Source organism: Polypterus senegalus, chromosome 4, assembly GCF_016835505.1.
Source record: "Polypterus senegalus isolate Bchr_013 chromosome 4, ASM1683550v1, whole genome shotgun sequence".
NCBI classification, from domain to species: Eukaryota; Metazoa; Chordata; class Cladistia; order Polypteriformes; family Polypteridae; genus Polypterus; species Polypterus senegalus.
Window position 1 is genome coordinate 252,455,274 of NC_053157.1, and position 18,299 is coordinate 252,473,572.

Genomic DNA, 18,299 nt, shown 5'->3' on the forward strand with positions numbered 1-18,299 from the left:
GCCTTAAGACAAATGGCAGTTTTATTAATAATAATTGATGTCTAAAGATATTCTTAAACAAACACAATTTGCTCATAAGAGGGAAGTTGCAACAATAGATCAAAACGGAAAGGAAACTTTATATGATTTACGTGAGTGGGAAAATAAAAACACTACATACTTTATATAACACATATACATTATATATATATATATATATATATATATATATATATATATATATATATATATATATATATATATATATATATATATATATATATATATATATAGTACAGTACCTGCCAAATAATACAAAGAGTACCAGCGTGTAGTTCGCCCTAATTGGGGCTTATCAGGTGTGCACACCTAAACTTCCTCTTACGGCGGTTGAACATTGGACATCAACGTTACGCCACAAAGGCTGCTTCGTTTATTTTGCAGGATTAATATTTTCATTTTGGTCAACTAATGTGGAACTAAAATGAATAACATACTGTAATGTCGAATTGTACTGCATGCACAGTTCCGATCGGCCGTGCCGTAAAGTGGATATTTTTGTTTTTAATGTTTTTTCATTAAGCGCATGCGGTGTGTGTCACTACGTGATTCCCGTTGCCGGCCCGATCTGCGTTCACGTGCGTATTGAAAGGCTACGTCATCACACACTTAACGGTGCTGCCTAATCTGTTTAACGCATGCGTGAATGCTTGAAGGCGGTTTCCGCCGACTGTGGAGGTCACGTGTTTCCGCTTACTGTGGAGTTCCACAGTGGCTGCAGCCAGACCCATCTCGATCAGGCCGGCAACGGGAACCAGGAAGTGACACACACCGCATGCGCTTAATGAAAAAAACATTAAGAACAAAAAAAAAAAATCACTTTACGGCACGACCCGATCTGAACTGTGCATGGAGCACAATTTGACATTATGTTTTATTCATTTTAGTTCTACATTAGTTGACCATAATGAAAATATTCATCCTGCAAAATAAACAAAGCAGTCTTTGTGGCGTACCGTTGATGACGAAGGCTCGATCACTGTAAGATGAATCTTGTGTGCACACCTGGTAAGCCCCAATTAGGGCGAACTACACGCATGAAAATGATCAACCTACAGAGCCCTGAATTCAAAGACGCCCCAAAAATCAGAGTGAAAAAATGATGTGGCAGGCTAGTCCATTTTGCCCAAATTGAATTGCAGCAACTCAAAATTGTACGCAGCACTTTGTATGGCCCCTGTGTTCTTGTATACATGCCTGACAACATCGGTGCATGCTTCTAATGAGATGACAGATGGTGTTGTGGGGATCTCCTCCCAGATCTGGACCAGGGCATCACTGAGCTCCTGGACAGCCTGAGGTGCAACCTGGTGGCATTGGATGGACCAAAACATAATGTCCCAGAGGTGTTCTATTGGATTTAGGTCAGGAAAGTGTGGAGGCCAGTCAATGGTATCAATTCCTTCATCCTCCAGGAACTGCCTGCATACTCTCACCACATGAGGCCAGGAATTGTCATGGGTTGTCAATTGAAGAGATATCTACACATCCCTGGTGGGATTTTTTCACTAAGTGGTCACCATAATACTATCTATATATATACACAGTGGTGTGAAAAACTATGGGCCATGTAGGTTTGGATTTTTTTTGTCCCTAAATAATAAAAACTGTCATGTAAAAATTGCTTTTTGTGTTTACTTGTGTTATATTTGACTAATGGTTAAATGTGTTTGATGATCATAAACATTTTGTGTGACAAACATGCAAAAGAATAAGGAATCAGGAAGGGGGCAAATAGTTTTTCACACCACTGTATATATATATATATATATATATATATATATATATATATATATATATATATATATATATATATATATACTGCTCAAAAAAATTAAAGGAACACTTTTTAATCAATTTCTTTGCTTTTCTTATTATTTTGAACCCGCGTCTTTTGATTTTAAAGTGTCCCCTTTACTGCCAGAGTGGCTTCAGCTCACTCCATGATAACTTTCTTCATGAACTGCACGTCTCCCAACACTCTATGGCCATCTTGTTTTCTATAATCATTGAGCTGTCAGTCACGAGTTTAATGACAATTCATTATAAACATTTCATTTTCACACAGTTCAGATTTCTATCTATCCATCCATTTTCTAACCCACTGAATCGAAACTCAGGGTCATGGGGGTCTGCTGGAGTCAATCCCAGAAAACACAGGGTGCAAGGCAGGAACCAATCTTGGGCCGGGTGCCAACCCACCATAGGACACACACACACACACCAAACATACACTAGGGACAATTTTTAGAATCGCCATTGCACCTAACCTGGATATCTTTGGATTGTGGGAGGAAACCGGAGCACCAGGAGGAAACCCACACAGACACGGGGAGAACATGCAAACTCCACGCAGGGAGGACCCGGGAAGTGAACCCGGGTCTCCTTACTGCGAGGCAGCATGTGCCACAGTGCCGCCACCAGATCAGATTTAATTTTTATGTTTTATTTTCATATTCTGTGTAAATGACCTGTGGGATGACCCCTAAATGTTTAGTAGAGTACTGGAAATGGAAGAACAAAAGACTGGAAGGGGCAGAACAAGGATCAGGGCTGAATTATGAGAAAAGAAAACATCAGTTTGTTGATGAAATGTGACAGAGGATTGATTCTAAATTAAACACGTGGACAGTGACAATAAAAAAGGCCATTTTAATAAAGCCAGCGGTCAGTGTGGACAGTCCAATAGAACTCTGACCTCGACGGTGACCTTATGGCGTATATTGTAATTCCAGAATTTTACTTTAAATTCCCACACATTCTGTCCAATCAGATGAGCTCTTTACTATTAGTGTCTCGTCAGTGCAGCTCCTGATTGGTTCTTGTTAATTGTCCGTGTTGTGCTCCGCCCCAGTCCCGTTACACACTCCCAGATTTCCTCACTCGTTTTCTTTTCTCTCCTTTCACACTTCTGTCCCCTCACACTGGACATCAACATGGCAAACAGAGACCTCCAATTGTCTGAAGGGAACAAGGACTGAATATCCGGATCATCCTGAAAGATTTGAGTGCTGGTCACATGTTATGTGCAGAGAGGCTCTGACTGGGACTCACTGTTACTGGGAGATGGAGTGCATTGGATGTCTCATGAAGATTGGAGCCGCATATAAAAGACTGGGCAGGAAAGAAGATGGTGGGGAGTCCCTCCTTGGAACAATGACAGGCACAGAGGTTTGTAGTGCTGTGTGTCACAATGACAAGCACACTGTAATCAGCGCCCCCTACAGCCCCAGAGTAGGTGTGTATCTGGACTGGCCTGCTGGTTCTCTTGTCATTTTATAGCGTCTCACACACAATGACCCTCCTGCACAGGTTCAACACCTCCTTCACTGAGCCCCTCTATCCAGGGTTTGGGTTTGGTCTTCACTGCAGTGTAACAATTAGCCATCTGACACCATGTGACCATCGACCAGTACCCTTCACCGGTCATTTGATGTCCCCAGAAGTGCAGGTCATCTTTGTGTTTGGAGTTTGGGGTCAAAACGAATTTCACAGGATTTTTCAGGACTTCAGTGAGTGAATTTAGTTTTAAGAATGCAGGGTGGGTGCGGCTGTCAGGGCCTCCTTTGCGTTTGGATTTGAGGAGCCAATCAGCTGTGTGTGTGTCATAGTGAGGGGTGGGGTGTGAGAGAGTAATGTGGACGTAGCAGCAGTTAAGTATTTTGGTTTGCAGTGCACAGTGAAATATATAAGTGTTTGTTTTAGAAATGTCATAAAGAGATGGCTGAAATGGTCAAGTAAACAAGTAGAAAGTTTCAGGAGATGCCGAGTAGGGAACTGGAACTCTGTGATGTTCTTTAATGCCCCTAGTAAGTCTTGCCAGTTGGCACGTATGCAGTTATTATAACAGGATATGTGCTGAATTCAAGTGATATTGAAGAACAAGGGCATTATGGAGAAAGACTTTTATCTTAGGATGGTTGTGCTCTAAAGTACCTCATGTCTTTTAACCAATCAGAGAATGAAATGTAAGCATTAATTCAGCATTATTATGAAACTTCACTTGTTTGTAAAATGGTCCTCTGCCCCTTCTTTTTGAGCATTCTCTAACAGACTACTGTGATTAATGTTTCGTCTTCGACATTTTCTGAGGAAAAATAAAATAAAGCTGCAATGGACGAGTTTCCTCCTGCCCGATTACTGACTCAAAGGGGTTTGATCAGACTTGTCCTAGCAGAGGAAAAGTTTCTTTCTTTAATTAATAAGTTAATTTCTTCTACAGAGGGCACCTCAGACCTACAGATACATGTCTGACCAGAAGGTTCCCATGTTGATTCACAACCGCATGACCCAGAGTGTCATTGAAAGTCAACTGTTTAAAATTCTTCTGGAGCAGCCCTGCTGAAAGGCACTATATAGACTAAGTATCAGGAGCTCTGGAATAGTGACTATGTGTAGGAGCGAGTGACAGGTGGGACTACTGTAGAATGTCTTCACCTCCATTGGTCACTCAAGGTATCCAACATTTCTGGATCAATTCACCCGAGGACTCACAGGTCAGTGAGATGTCGGCCATACTGATGAGAGTTTAGTGTTGTACTGAGTCACTTGACATCACATTAGACATTAAACCTCACCACCTTCTTCTTGTATCCAGATTTGTCAATTCTAGTGTAAATTCTACTATTAGGGTTCTAGGATGATTCAATAGGTGCAATAGACGAGGATCACGTTATCAAACACCCAACACCTGACCCAGTCAAACAAACGCCTAGTTTTTGAGTGAATTTAATGTAACACCTCAACCTTGCAATGCAAGAAAAAAACAAGCTGTAATTCTGTAGATCTGGAAACATCTAATGTTATATTCCTGACTGATGGATCAATGAAGCTCCTCTAGTATATTGAATTTTCTTTTATATTATTGGACGAAGCAGGCGACAAATTAAATATATAAGCAAAGGGCTAAAAGACTCTAAAGTCTGACCTCACTTGAACGTTAAAACTGCCTATTCCAAAAATGCCAGGGTGTTTGTGGTCATGTTGTCAGGTGCAGCTCTCAGGTAGATGTCTTCCTTGTCTTCTTCTTTCAGCTGCTCCTGTTAGGGGTTGACACAGCAGATCATCTTCTTCCATATCTTTCCGTCCTTCTCATCTTGTTCTGTCATCTCTATCACCTGCATGTCCTCTCTTTTCATTCATAAACATTCTTTTAGGCCTTCCTCTTCTCTTACATGGCAGCTCTATCCTTAGCACCCTTCTCTCAGTATACCCAGCATCTCTCCTCTGCACATGTCCAAACCAACACAATATCACCTCTCTGACTTTGTCTCCCAATTATCCCACCTGAGCTGACCCTCTAATGTCCTCATTTCTAATCCTGTCCATCCTCGTCACACCCAATGAAAATCTTAACATCTTTAGCTCTGCCACCTCCAGCTCTGTCTCCTGCTTTCTGGTCAATGTCACCATCTCCTGCCCATTTAACATAGCTGGTCTCACTACTGTCCTGTAGACCTTCACTTCTCCTCTTGCTGATACCTGATCTAAATCAAGGATGTCCAACTCTGACCCCACAGGTCCGCACTGGCTGCAGGTTTTCCTTCCTGACACTTTCTTAATCAGTAACCAATTTCTGCTGTTAATTGACTTTCTCCCTTCCTTTACTTTTGTTAATTGAAGAATCCTCTGAATTGTTTTGTTTCTTCCTTAAATGGCAGCCAAATAAAAATGAGATGTGAAGTGAACCAACGTTTGACTAGTTGGAGTATCAAACTCCCACCAGTTTCACTCTAACCAGTTTCTTAATTAGAAGCCGATTGTTCTTGTTAATTGAACTCGTTATTTAATTCCATGGCTGTGCTCTCGTTTGACTACAGCAGAAAGCAGATCAGCGTCTCCGAGACCTTCATCTTTCTTTATTTTCTGTTACTGTATGACAGCAAAGGTTAACTGGTCATGTGTTGGATCATTTTGTATGTCATTACTGTTTGGTTGCTAATTAAGGAATAAAAGAAATAAGGGGTCAGAGTCTTAAATAGCAAATCAATTAAAATGAAGATTAAAAAATTAATTAGCAGCAAAAATGGGTCGTTAATTAAGAAAATGGTTAGAATGAAAACTGCGGCCCTCCAGTATCGACGTTGGACACCCCTGATCTAAATTGAACAAGGAAACAGTCAAATCTCCATGTGCCTTGTGTGTTCTTGAAAACAGAGATGGTAAACGGGCGTGTGTGTGTGTGTAATGAAGAGTTATCGTTCAGGAGAAGCCATCTATCGACCCAAACAGCACAATAATGTACCTTGTTTAACAAAGGCAAAAAATAAAAAATACATAAATATTAAAAGATAAAATGACAATGAATGTGTCTAACTGTACTTACCTTATTACCTCAGTCTATCCCACTGGACTCCCTTTCACTCGTCTACAGCATATCCAGCATGAGATATTCTCAGTTTTAGGTCTAAACCCAAAGCGTCAAAGTTCTTCATCTGACCGGTGCTGTAGACTCCTTGAGGAGAGGTTTGATCAGCCATACACCTCGATACACACACAGCCAAGGGACTGGCAAAGCAGGGAATGGGATTAACAGTTGGATCCGCAATCTTGGATTCAGCCTCATGTGTGATGAAGGGTGTGAGGCCGAGTGTCGGTGATGTGGCACTTAATTCTAGGGAGGCAACAGTGCAACACGTCCTAACAACACAGTCAAGAAGGATAAAGATACAAAATGGCAACAGGCCACACTTACAACTTAGCAATAAAAACAGTTTATTAATTGTCAATTCATTATTAAGACCAAATCCCCATGTATTAATAATCTCTAATATACAAGGACTCCAAGAACTCAAAGTTAAGAAGAAGAAAAAATATTTAAAGCAAACCAAAATGTAAAGAACGTTCACATCGTAACAGGCCTGGCTCATCTTTGATTAACTCTGCTGGTTATCAGATGAAACACAGAAAGCAAGCTGATGAAATGTCGGCCAACAGGAGCGCCGCAGAACAATCCCACCACTCAGGTGAGTCATTCTGAATGAAGACAGACCAGGGAGGGCAGCTGGCTTTGTTCACGTCTTACAATTCTGTCCTTCTCAGACTGCCATCCACTTTGTGGTCCTGTCCCAAACTCCAAATGTGCCACGGGGTGCAATCAACAAAAGTGATTGATCACAAATGCCACATGACGTGTTTGTGTGATCTTTGTGATGACATTACAGTCTCAGAACATGCTAACTGATAAATAACAGACTTACTCAGTGCATGGTCACAGATTTGAAATCAAAGACACATGAACTATGAAGTCTGCATGCCACGGCTGACCTCAACAGTCCACTCAGGAGTGACTGAGAGTTCTTTCCACCAATCAACTTTCTTCTTTTGTTTTCAGTTGGTACCTGCCTTTTCTATGTTGTCCTTTCTGATGCTGTCCACGTCACCTCTGCCACTGAACGTATTTCATCGGTCACTTCTTCATTTTGTGGTTTCCACTTTTAATATTTTTCTTTGTTCTTGCATTTCATAGCCAATGTACCCTTTTATGATAAGTCATTGTAAGAGTCAAGCTATACTCACACGTTTGAGAACATCAATGAAATGAAATGTAAAAAGAGTGTGGCCAAAAAATGAAACATAAACTTACAAAATACAGAAAGTCCAAGCAGAGTGAACCAACGCAGAGTAGTGAGGGGTCAAATTTGACCTTCAGTGGGGGGGTACAGAAGGGGCCACTTGTGCTTTTTGGAGTTTTCTGTCAAGTAAATGAAACAAAGCTTTGTGTAGCTGACACTCTCTCAGAGCAGAGCTTTCGAATCGTCCATCCTGCTGTTGGAGTTTATTGAGCTCCTGTGGCCTCCAGCTTGTAGTCTCGACGTGAAGAAACGTTGTCTAGGGTATCGATATGAAGAAGGTGCTGAACTCAAACTGAAACCTGAACCAACACAATCGGAGTAGAGAGTGTCCTTCACACACCACCCAGGATATACTGACATGGAGCAAAGAAACATCTGTTATATTTTTAGGTTAATTTATCAAATTAACAGCTGGGGCAGCAGAGATCCCTGTGTGTTTTCTGCTTTGTCTTCACTTTTTCTCTTGTATTTCAGAAAATAAAATAGTTTCATTTCTATTTCATAGAGTTCTGCATTCATTAAAGTGTCCCATTTCTCATAACATTATTATAATTTTAAATAATCTTCTTAATTGATATTCTTCACTGTGGTCTCCGGTGTCAACCCCATCATGCTGTTGTGACGTCTTCAATTCTTAAACATTTCGCTTTGAACTCTGAATGTTTCATTTTATTTGCATTTCGATCTTCTTAAATTCCCACTTTTGGATTCACCCTTGACACACAGCTGATGAATGTAGTTGGTTTGTAAAGACTCTTATCATTTATAAATGATAACCTAAATTAGTGTAAAAGTCTTATAAAGCCCCTCTACATTGGTCTGTCATGTGAGGGCTATCTTTTTAGTCTCCTGTCCTCCTCGACTGTCCCTCCCCAGTATCTGACTGGACAGCATTGGCTGTCAGCTGACATCACTAAATGACTTCTTCATTATCAGGGTTAAGAACGGCTGCCTGCATTCAGCCCAGGCGTCAGCCATCAGATGGCATCCCAGAGACGGTACAAGTTCATTGCTACACAGATAAGGCCTCATCTGCAAAGCTCAGAAACAAAAATATTCCCCTTGTTGTCAGTTGCACCTCCTGGTAGTTGGCACTGTACTGTGGATTTGATTTCTCCATTAATTATTACATTAAACTTTTTCAGTTGTGTTCTGTGGTTGAAGTGGTTATCACCACACAGTTCTGTTGCTACCTCATTCTGTTGTCTGGTGTTTGTATTGTTCAGCATCTTATGTCACAGCACTGGTGCAGAGATGATCAGTCCATGTTTGATTAAAATACTGGCAGTACAGTTTCTGAGTCCTTCTTGAAATCTTAAAACATTCAGAACAGCTAAAACGCACAAGTAGGTCAGTCATTTATGATTATGAAGGCCACTGCTGTCTGAAAAGCGTTAATCCCATTTAGGACAACAATGAGGTTTTGTCTTGCACCTCTAAGATGTTGAAGAAGATTTTTGCCGTTTGTGAAATATGTGTTGTATTTTCAGTGTGAATTCATATGTGGCTCTGAGGTTACCTTACGTCTAGGATCTGTTTGTCACTTTAAGTGTTTTCTCCACTATTCTTATGTATTTAACTACTTTCAACTAGAGACATTTACCGCCTTAAGAAGATTAATTTTTTTTTCTTGCTTGAAGAATAATTGGAAAGATCATTTGTCATTTCTGGGACAGGCTCTACTCCATTATGACTTTGTGTGTTTCTCCAAAAACGTTTTCTGGAAGAGAACCCTTTACCACATTCAGAACAGGTGTATGGCTAGTCTCCAGTGTGGATCCTTCTGTGGCGCTTAAGTGTACTTGGATGTGAGAATCGTTTACCACATTCTGAACAGCAATGAGGTTTTTCTCCTATGTGGATTCTTCTGTGGTTCTGAAGATAGCATTTGCTTGAGAACCACTTACCACATTGTTGACAGCAATGAGGTTTTTCTCCGGTGTGTGTTCTTCTGTGTCTCTTAAGACTGCTTCTCCTTGAGAATGATTTACCACATTCTGAACAGCAATGAGGTTTCTCTCCTGTGTGGATTGTTCTGTGCCTCTGAAGGTCGCTAGTCCTTATGAAGGCCTTACCACATTCTGAACAGCAATGAGGTTTCTCTCCTGTGTGAATTTTTTTGTGGCACTGAAGTTCACTTTTCCATGAGAAAGATTTACCACATTCTTGACAGCAATGAGGTTTTTCCCCTGTGTGGATTATTCCGTGCCTCTGAAGACTGCTTCTCAGTGAGAACGTCTTACCACATTCTGGACAATGAAGTTTTTCTCCTGTATGGATTTTTTTGTGCCTCAGAAGATAGCGTATACAGGAGAATGACTTACCACATTCTGAACAGCAATGAGGTTTTTCTCCTGTGTGGATTGTTCTATGGATCTGAAGACTGGTTCTGCTAGAGAACGACTTACCACATTCATGACAACAATATGGTTTTTCTCCAGTGTGAACCTTTATATGCTTGTTAAGATCACCTTTGTGTGTGAATTGTTTGCCACATTCCAAACATTTTTTTTCTTTGTAAATTTTGGTTTCTTTCTCCACTTGCTGTTGTTCAGATTTGATGGCTTCTGTCTGTGGTGCCCCAGTAGCAGGGAGAGAACTGCACAGCAAAAACACTGTGGTAAGGTTCTCTGATCCTCTTACTGATTTCTTCATACATTTCTCTTTGGACTGAAGAGAGGGCTGACCAAATGAAGGTGGAGAGAAGCAGCCATTCTTCTTTAAATCTGAAATAACACAAACAGTTTAACTATTTTTCCCCTGACACCTTTATCCAACGTGACTTACAACATTTGAGACGCAATTGGTTACATTTCTTTTATTCTTCCAACAGGAGCCCAGACAGGTCATGTGACTTGTTCGTGGTCATATGGTGTCAAAAGCTGAATTTGAAACTGCAACTTCAGGGATTGATGTATAAAATCCTAACCACTGCCCACCTTTTAAAATACATGAAACATTACAAGTAAAGTGGTGGCACACTGGTTGGAGTTACACTTAGGTGCCATTTGTAGTCTGGCCACTCCATGTGTGGTCTTTACATGTTCTGCTTCTGTCTGTTCAATATCTCCACCTTTCTCTCATGTGTGAAAGACAGGCCTGATCTGATCAATCAATCACAAATCTAAATCAGTCAATTTTCACTCCAAATTACTTGACCGATAACCAGCAAATTAGCTCATCTTAACATCTGAACTTGAATGATAAAAAGCATGCAAGGCAAACTTCCAACATTACCAAAATACAGAAACACGTCCTTGCCAGTCTAACAGTTTTATTTCCTTCCTACAAGAGATAACAAATTTGCGGTTTGTAATATATGTGCAAAAAAAATCAGTGATGGAGGATTCTCTGCTAACTCGACATTTCAACAATACAAACCTTATTCATCATCTGAGAAGTCAACACAAAGGGACTGGTGTGAAGAACGAGCTGTTCAAAGGCTGAGGTGACCATCAAGCTTAGTCTAACTCAGTCGCCTACTCTCTATCGGCCTCCAATAAATGGCAGCACTTAGAAAACTCAACCTGATAATACTGACAGCAAGAACGCCAAAGACTTACTGGGACAGCAAAAACAGTGGAATTCGTAAGCCTGGACAATCAGCCACTTTCAGTTCAGGAAGATGTCACCTTCTAGATTATTTAGATTCATGATTTCAACTGCCAGTGAGTGTTTGTAAACTTATTTATTTGTATGATTAATTAACCAGGCATTAGCTATTTTGACGTATGTCCCTTTTTTTGGCCTGCTACATAAATCGTTATCAAGCGTACGCCGATTAGTTACAAATTGTAATCAGCCCTCTTATTTGCTTGTTGGGTAGAATGGTACAAGCATAGTTTTAGACCTACAAAAATAATAATAATACTAATTAAGCATAATAAGCATCGAGTGTGAATAATCACTATACAGTTATGAATTCTGTAACAGATATTATCATAATGATTTTTCACCCAAACTAAACAATATTATAAGGACACGTATTTCACAGATGACTGCAAATCTCAAACAAATAAACTGCTTAGTGCTGGTGACTCGATCACACAGACGACAGCCGATAGATCCAAAGAAACTCCGCAAACAGAACTGCAGAATACATGAAGAAACTGTCAATAAAGATAAAAACAATATTTGAGTCAGCAGCATCAGAGGTGAATCTTTATCTCTGTGAACCTCATACCAAAAGAGATGATGGGCTATTGGCTCTCTGGAGGACCAATAAAAGTTGTCGTCCTATCTGTGCCCTCCTTATACGAGTGAGGACAGCGAGGGTCTGTTCAATATGGCAGCACACATCACACTGTCCTCAGAACATGCAGAGATGCTTATATTCTTAGATAAGAACCTGAAGCGTTCACCAAGACTGTCTCGTTTTCTTCTTGTCATAGTAGACAGCTACAAATATCTAATTGAACGTTTTATTTGATTTGAAATGTAGAGTATGATTAAGATGCCTTTTGTTTTGTTCAGCTTGTTTTTGTTCCATTATGTGTGCATCATGAATAAATGTTCTTTGTGTATGCATCCATCCATCCATCCATTCTCTTCCACTTATCCGAGGTCGGGTCGCGGGGGCAGCAGCTTAAGCAGAGAGGCCCAGACTTCCCTCTCCCTGGCCACTTCTTCCACTTCTTCCAGGAGAATCCTAAGGCGTTGCCAGGCCAGCCGGGAGACATAGTCCCTCCAGCGTGTCCTGGGTCTTCCCCGGGGCCTCCTCCCAGTTGGACGTGCCTGGAACACCTCACCAGGGAGGCGTCCAGGAGGCATCCTGATCAGATGCCCGAGCCACCTCATCTGACTCCTCTCGATGCGGAGGAGCAGCAGCTCTACTCTGAGCCCCTCCCGGATGACTGAGCTTCTCACCCTATCTTTAAGGGAAAGCCCAGACACCCTGCGGAGGAAACTCATTTCAGCCGCTTGTATTCGCGATCTCGTTCTTCCGGTCACTACCCGTAGCTCATGACCATAGGTGAGGGTAGGAGCGTAGATCGACTGGTAAATTGAGAGCTTTGCCTTACGGCTCAGCTCCTTTTTCACCACGACAGACCGATGCAGAGCCCGCATCACTGCGGATGCCGCAACGATCCGCCTGTCATCTCACGATCCATTCTTCCCTCACTCGTGAACAAGACCCGAGATACTTGAACTCCTCCACTTGGGGCAGGATCTCGCCCCAACCCTGAGAGGGCACTCCACCCTTTTCCGGCTGAGGACCATGGTCTCGGATTTGGAGGTGCTGATTCTCATCCCAGCCGCTTCACACTCAGCTGCGAACCGATCCTGAGAGAAGATCACGGCCTGATGAAGCAAACAGGACAACATCATCTGCAGAAAGCAGTGACCCAATCCTGAGTCCACCAAACAGGACCCCTTCAACACCCTGGCTGCGCCTAGAAATTCTGTCCATAAAGTTATGAACAGAATCGGTGACAAAGGGCAGCCCTGGCGGAGTCCAACTCTCACTGGAAACGGGCTCGACTTACTGCCGGCAATGCGGACCAAGCTCTGACACCGGTTGTACAGAGACCGAACAGCTCTTATCAGGGGGTCCGGTACCCCATACTCCCGGAGCACCCCACAGGATTCCCCGAGGGACACGGTCGACGCCTTTTCCAAGTCCACAAAACACATGTAGACTGGTTGGGCAAACTCCCATGCACCCTCCAGGATCCTGCTAAGGGTGAAGAGCTGGTCCACTGTTCGCGACCAGGGACGAAAACCACACTGTTCCTCCTGAATCCGAGGTTGACTATCCGGGACCCTCCTCTCCAGAACCCCGAATAGACTTTTCCAGGGAGGCTGAGGAGTGTGATCCCTCTATAGTTGGAACACACCCTCCGGTCCCCTTTTAAAGAGGGGACCACCACCCGGTCTGCCAATCCAGAGGCACTGTCCCGATGTCCATGCGATGTTGCAGAGGCGTGTCAACCAAGACAGTCCTACAACATCCAGAGCCTTAAGGAACTCGGCGTATCTCATCCACCCGGGGCCCTGCCACCAAGGAGTTTTTGACCACCTCGGTGACTTCAGTCCCAGAGATGGGAGAGCCCACCTCAGAGTCCCCAGGCTCTGCTTCCTCATTGGAAGGCATGTTAGTGGGATTGAGGAGGTCTTGAAGTACTCCCCCACCGACCCACAGCGTCCAGTGAGGTCAGCAGGCACCATCCCCACCATATACGGTGTTGACACTGCACTGCTTCCCCCTCCTGAGACGCCGGACGGTGGACCAGAATCTCCTCGAAGCCGTCCGAAAGTCGTTCTCCATGGCCTCTCCAAACTCCTCCCATGCCCAAGTTTTGCCTCAGCAACAACTGAAGCCGCATTCCGCTTGGCCTGCGGTACCTATCAGCTGCCTCCAGAGACCCACAGGACAAAAAGGTCCTATAGGACGACTCCTTCTTCAGCTTGACGGCATCCCTCACCGCCGGTGTCCACCCATAGGTTTGGAAATTGCCACCAAGACAGCACCGACCACCTTACGGCCACAGCTCCGGTCAGCCGCCTCAACAATAGAGGCACGGAACATGGCCCATTCGGACTCAATGTCCCCACCTCCCTCGGGGCGTGGTTGAAGTTCTGCTTGAGGTGGGAGTTGAAGCTACTTCTGACAGGGGACTCTGCCAGCCGTTCCCAGCAGACCCTCACAACACGTTTGGGCCTACCAGGTCTGACCGGCATCTTCCCCCACCATCGAAGCCAAATCACCACCAGGTTGTGATCAGCTGACAGTTTCGCCCCCTCTTCACCCGAGTGTCCAAGACATGTGGCCGCAAGTCCGACGACACAACCACAAAGTCGATCATCGAACTGAGGCCTAGGGTGTCCTGGTGCCAAGTGCACATATGAACACCCTTATGCTTGAACATGGTGTTCGTTATGGACAATCCGTGACGAGCACAGAAGTCCAATAACAAAACACAACTCGGGTTCAGATCGGGGGCCATTCCTCCCAATCACGCCCTTCCAGGTCTCACCGTCATTGCCCACGTGGGCATTTTAGTCTCCCAGTAAAACGAGGGAATCCCCAGAAGGTATGCCCTCTAGCAACCCCTCCAGAGACTCCAAAAAGGAGTATGTATGCAGTAGCACTTCATTATGGAATGTGAAGTTTATGCATGGCTAAAAATAACATTTTTATCTTGGGGGGGTAATTATACGAGTGGGGACATCGAGGGTCTGTTCAGTACGGCAGCACATGTCGTGGATGACAGGAGGACCAGACTGTCCTCAGAACATGCAGAGATGCTTATATTCTTAGATAAGAACCTGAAGCGTTCACCAAGACTGTCTCGTTTTCTTCTTGTCATAGTAGACAGCTACAAATATCTAACTGAACATTTTATGACTAGAAATGTGGAGTAGGATTAAGACATGCCTTTTGTTTTGTTCAGCTTGTTTTTCTTCCATTATGTGTGCATTATGGGTAAATGTTCTTTGTGTATGCTGTATGCTGTAGTACTTTACTATGGAATGTGAAGCTTATGCATGGCTAAAAATACATTTATTATTCTGAAGAAAAAAAGTATTATAATTATTATTTATATCAGCACATCTTAATGGAATCAATGGGTGATCAATATCGACTGTAAAGACTCTGATCAGAGCCTTCAAACCCAATAATGTGTCTTAATTTAGGTTTTACATTCTTAATTGTAATGTATGTGATGATATTTACATTCTCTAGAACCTAATATGGCCTAAAAAATAAACATACAAATATATCCGCCTGTGTCAGGGGGGCACAGTGTTTAGCACAACTGCTTCATTGGTCAGGTATCCTGGGGTCAAATCCTACCCACTGTTGTTCTACACAGGGGCTCTGAATGGCATTTCTGGTTATTCTGGTTCTTTCCCTCATCCCCAAAAACATGGAGGTGAAGTGGAGTGGTGACTCTAAATTGACCCGATATGACTGTGGGAGACGGAAGGGCCCAAGGTCATCTCCAAGTGAAGATTCCACACCACAGCCAACTTGTCCAGGCCATGCTGCCCCAGTAAGTTCAGGCTGAGAGCAGAACACAAGCTGACAGAAGACCCCCGAGACCCCCTGAATACCATCATGTCTCGCACAGGTAGCTCTTGTCACTGTTAACGTCAAAGTGCACGAGATAACCATTAGAAAGATGAGAGACATATTAGGTGAGCACTGGCTTGAGCAAATTCACTCTTATGTAGTGCACAGGTTTGAGGATTTTATTCTTATTTATTTCTTTTTGTGGACATTTCTGCCTTAACTGCTGCACAATTTAAGAAATATACATGTCTAACAAAATATGACTTTCGATATTCTCATTGATCGTAATGCACTGTTTGCATAACACATGTCACAGCTTCAGTCAAAGCTTCATGATGTTCAAGTCATGTGATGAATATTTTAGATTTTTTCTTATTCACCGAAGTTTTTCTAACTTATCATTTATTAGGTAACCTATTGTTTGTTATTGTGCACCTGAACAGGTGGTCTTTATCCAAGTTCAAATAACCGTGTTTGCCACTCTCATTTCAATCTTCTGAAAACATCACAGCACCCACCATTAGAATTTATAAATGTTCTCTTTCTTTTATATTTAATAACATTACTCACTTATTCCAACACTCACAGGTGACTCTTCTCCTTCTCTCCCATTTCCCTCTGTGATTTTCTCTTCAGACTCTGATTTCATCTCTACAGAACTCTCTTGCGTAGCCAGACGTCCCGTATTAGTGGACCAGGGCTGTAAACTGGATGGAGATTCTTCACAGGCATCTTGTTTGAAAATCTCCTCAGTTTCATGCTTTTGAAGTTCATGATCAACGGAGAAATCATTCAAATCCTCAGCTTTAATGGTAACAGTCACCCAATTGCACTCCTCCTCCTCTTTAAAAACTGAAATTCTTTCTTCGTGATCCTCCAGCTTTACACACACATCTTCTGGTGTGAGTCGCTCACAGTCCTTTTCTTTAATGTCCACCTTTCTTTCATCCACACCATCTTCATTGGCAGAGGACATGCTCTGTGGGAAACTCTTCTCTCTCTTTAAGTGTCTGCCCTTCTCTTCTCAGATTCACTTCTCACATGGACAGCCCTGAGCTGGAGGCCATTAGACACCTCAGTGTATGGCCATGTGAAATGGGAAAGCCCTGTGAAAATAAAAGTGTAGAATTAACTTCATAAAGTCAGTAAAAATAATGAGCACACTTCAGGGTCACAGTGCCCTCCATGAGGTTTTGGTCAAAGTCACATTTTTCTTGATTTCCTCCTCTGCCTCACAGTTTAAAATTACAAATCAGACAATTCAGATGTGATCAAATTGCACTGCAGACCTTCATTAAAGGGGATTTGCATACATTTCAGTGCCACCATGTAGATATGACAACACTTTATCTACACGGCACCATCATGTTTGGACACAGCAATGGCAGGTCTATTAAAGCCATAGTCATATTTAGGGCTTTGTTGGATATCCTCGTTGGACTTGAACTGTGCATCGGGAGCTTCATTCTGTTAAGTTGTTATGTTCTATATCTTATATATGTGCTCCTATTTGTGGGATTACAGGACTGCATCCCGACTGGGAGTAGGACATTCGGGGTTTGAGGAGAGTGGGTTTGTAGGAGGTTACTAGTGACAGGTGTGTTTTATAGGAGAGAAGAATAAAAAGTGTGTGGCTAACATCAAAGGTGTTGTGTTGTTATTTAAGTTTAACATTCATAGTAGAGGATGGCTGCTAATTATAGAATCCTGCCTGCATTTGACAAGAGAAAGGCATACGAGAGCTGGAAAAATGAAGATTTAATATGGACACGGGTTACTGAGCTTAGAAATAAAAAACACACACTTGAGGTTGGACTGTCACTTACAGGGACAGCATTGAGATGTCAATTTGAGCATAAGACCTAAACAAAGATGAAGGTGTGAATATTCTGATAGAAAGGCTTGATGTTGTGTTTAAAGGAGAAAAAGGATCGTAACCTATGAGGATATTCAGATTTTACAGAGTTAAATGGGTGAGTGCAGTTTCTATGGTGGATTATATCATCGATTTCGATTAGAGATACTTCTGATGGGTAATTCCACATCAAATCATCACACTTTTGGAGCTCAATATCACAAATTTTAACAAAACCAAATATGCTGGAGATGTTCATGACATTAAAATGTAGCTTTAGTAATAAATTGGCCAATTTTAAAATTTAGGTTCTCTTACTATTCAAATTTCTACATTATAATCACTCCTAACATGGTCATTTTTTTTTTTTTTTCATTTTGGAGATAGCATTGTATTTTCACAAACTACAGAGCTGGAAAAGAGCTTTAAAACGACATGAAAATCATTTCTGTTCACTTTCATTTATGGAGAAATAGCCAGTCATAGTCCTAATCCAGCACAGTGTTCAAACTTTGCGATCTTATATCTCCTTATTATTGCTGATCCAATTTCAGTTCCATGGGTCACTCAGGTGACCAAACCAGCAGGCCAAGTCTCATTAAAATCTGTGACGATGAAGTCCATAAGTGTGATGATGTGACATGAAGTGACCTGCATGTGTAGATATAACATGGCTGTCCTGATGCTGTGCGAGCTTTTAAGCTGCTGGACATGACGTCTTTAGATACAAATCAAAGGCAGCTGGCATTAACAGCAGGGATGGCACTTTTACTTCAATGGAATTGGCGCCAATGAGAATTTTTGTAGTCAAGTC

The 18,299-nt window shown here is 42.3% G+C and overlaps 3 protein-coding genes across 4 annotated transcripts in view; 2 read left to right on the forward strand and 1 right to left on the reverse strand.

Annotated features, from left to right (window-relative positions):
* LOC120528485 (zinc finger and SCAN domain-containing protein 2-like) overlaps positions 1-18,299 on the forward strand; it is a 422,905-nt gene that overhangs the window by 163,207 nt on the left and 241,399 nt on the right. The gene's annotated exons all lie outside the window — the stretch shown is intronic.
* Positions 1-18,299, forward strand: part of LOC120528477 (zinc finger protein 502-like) — a 691,287-nt gene that overhangs the window by 120,408 nt on the left and 552,580 nt on the right. The gene's annotated exons all lie outside the window — the stretch shown is intronic.
* On the reverse strand, positions 6,758-16,679 carry LOC120528468 (zinc finger protein 501-like). The gene is made up of 2 exons (XM_039752629.1): positions 16,201-16,679; positions 6,758-10,339 (listed from the first exon to the last, which is right to left on the reverse strand). The coding sequence occupies exons 1-2, from the start codon at positions 16,604-16,606 to the stop codon at positions 9,375-9,377; spliced, it is 1,371 nt and encodes a 456-aa protein (XP_039608563.1). The 5' UTR covers positions 16,607-16,679; the 3' UTR covers positions 6,758-9,374.

Bases quoted from the DNA above. Each gene is read 5' to 3' on its own strand.
- LOC120528468 (XM_039752629.1), bottom strand. From the start codon at position 16,606: ATGTCCTCTGCCAATGAAGATGGTGTGGATGAAAGAAAGGTGGACATT. The intron at 10,340-16,200 runs GTGAGTAATGTT...GTGTTATTTCAG, and splicing joins ACCTGTGAGTGTTGGAATAA to ATTTAAAGAAGAATGGCTGC.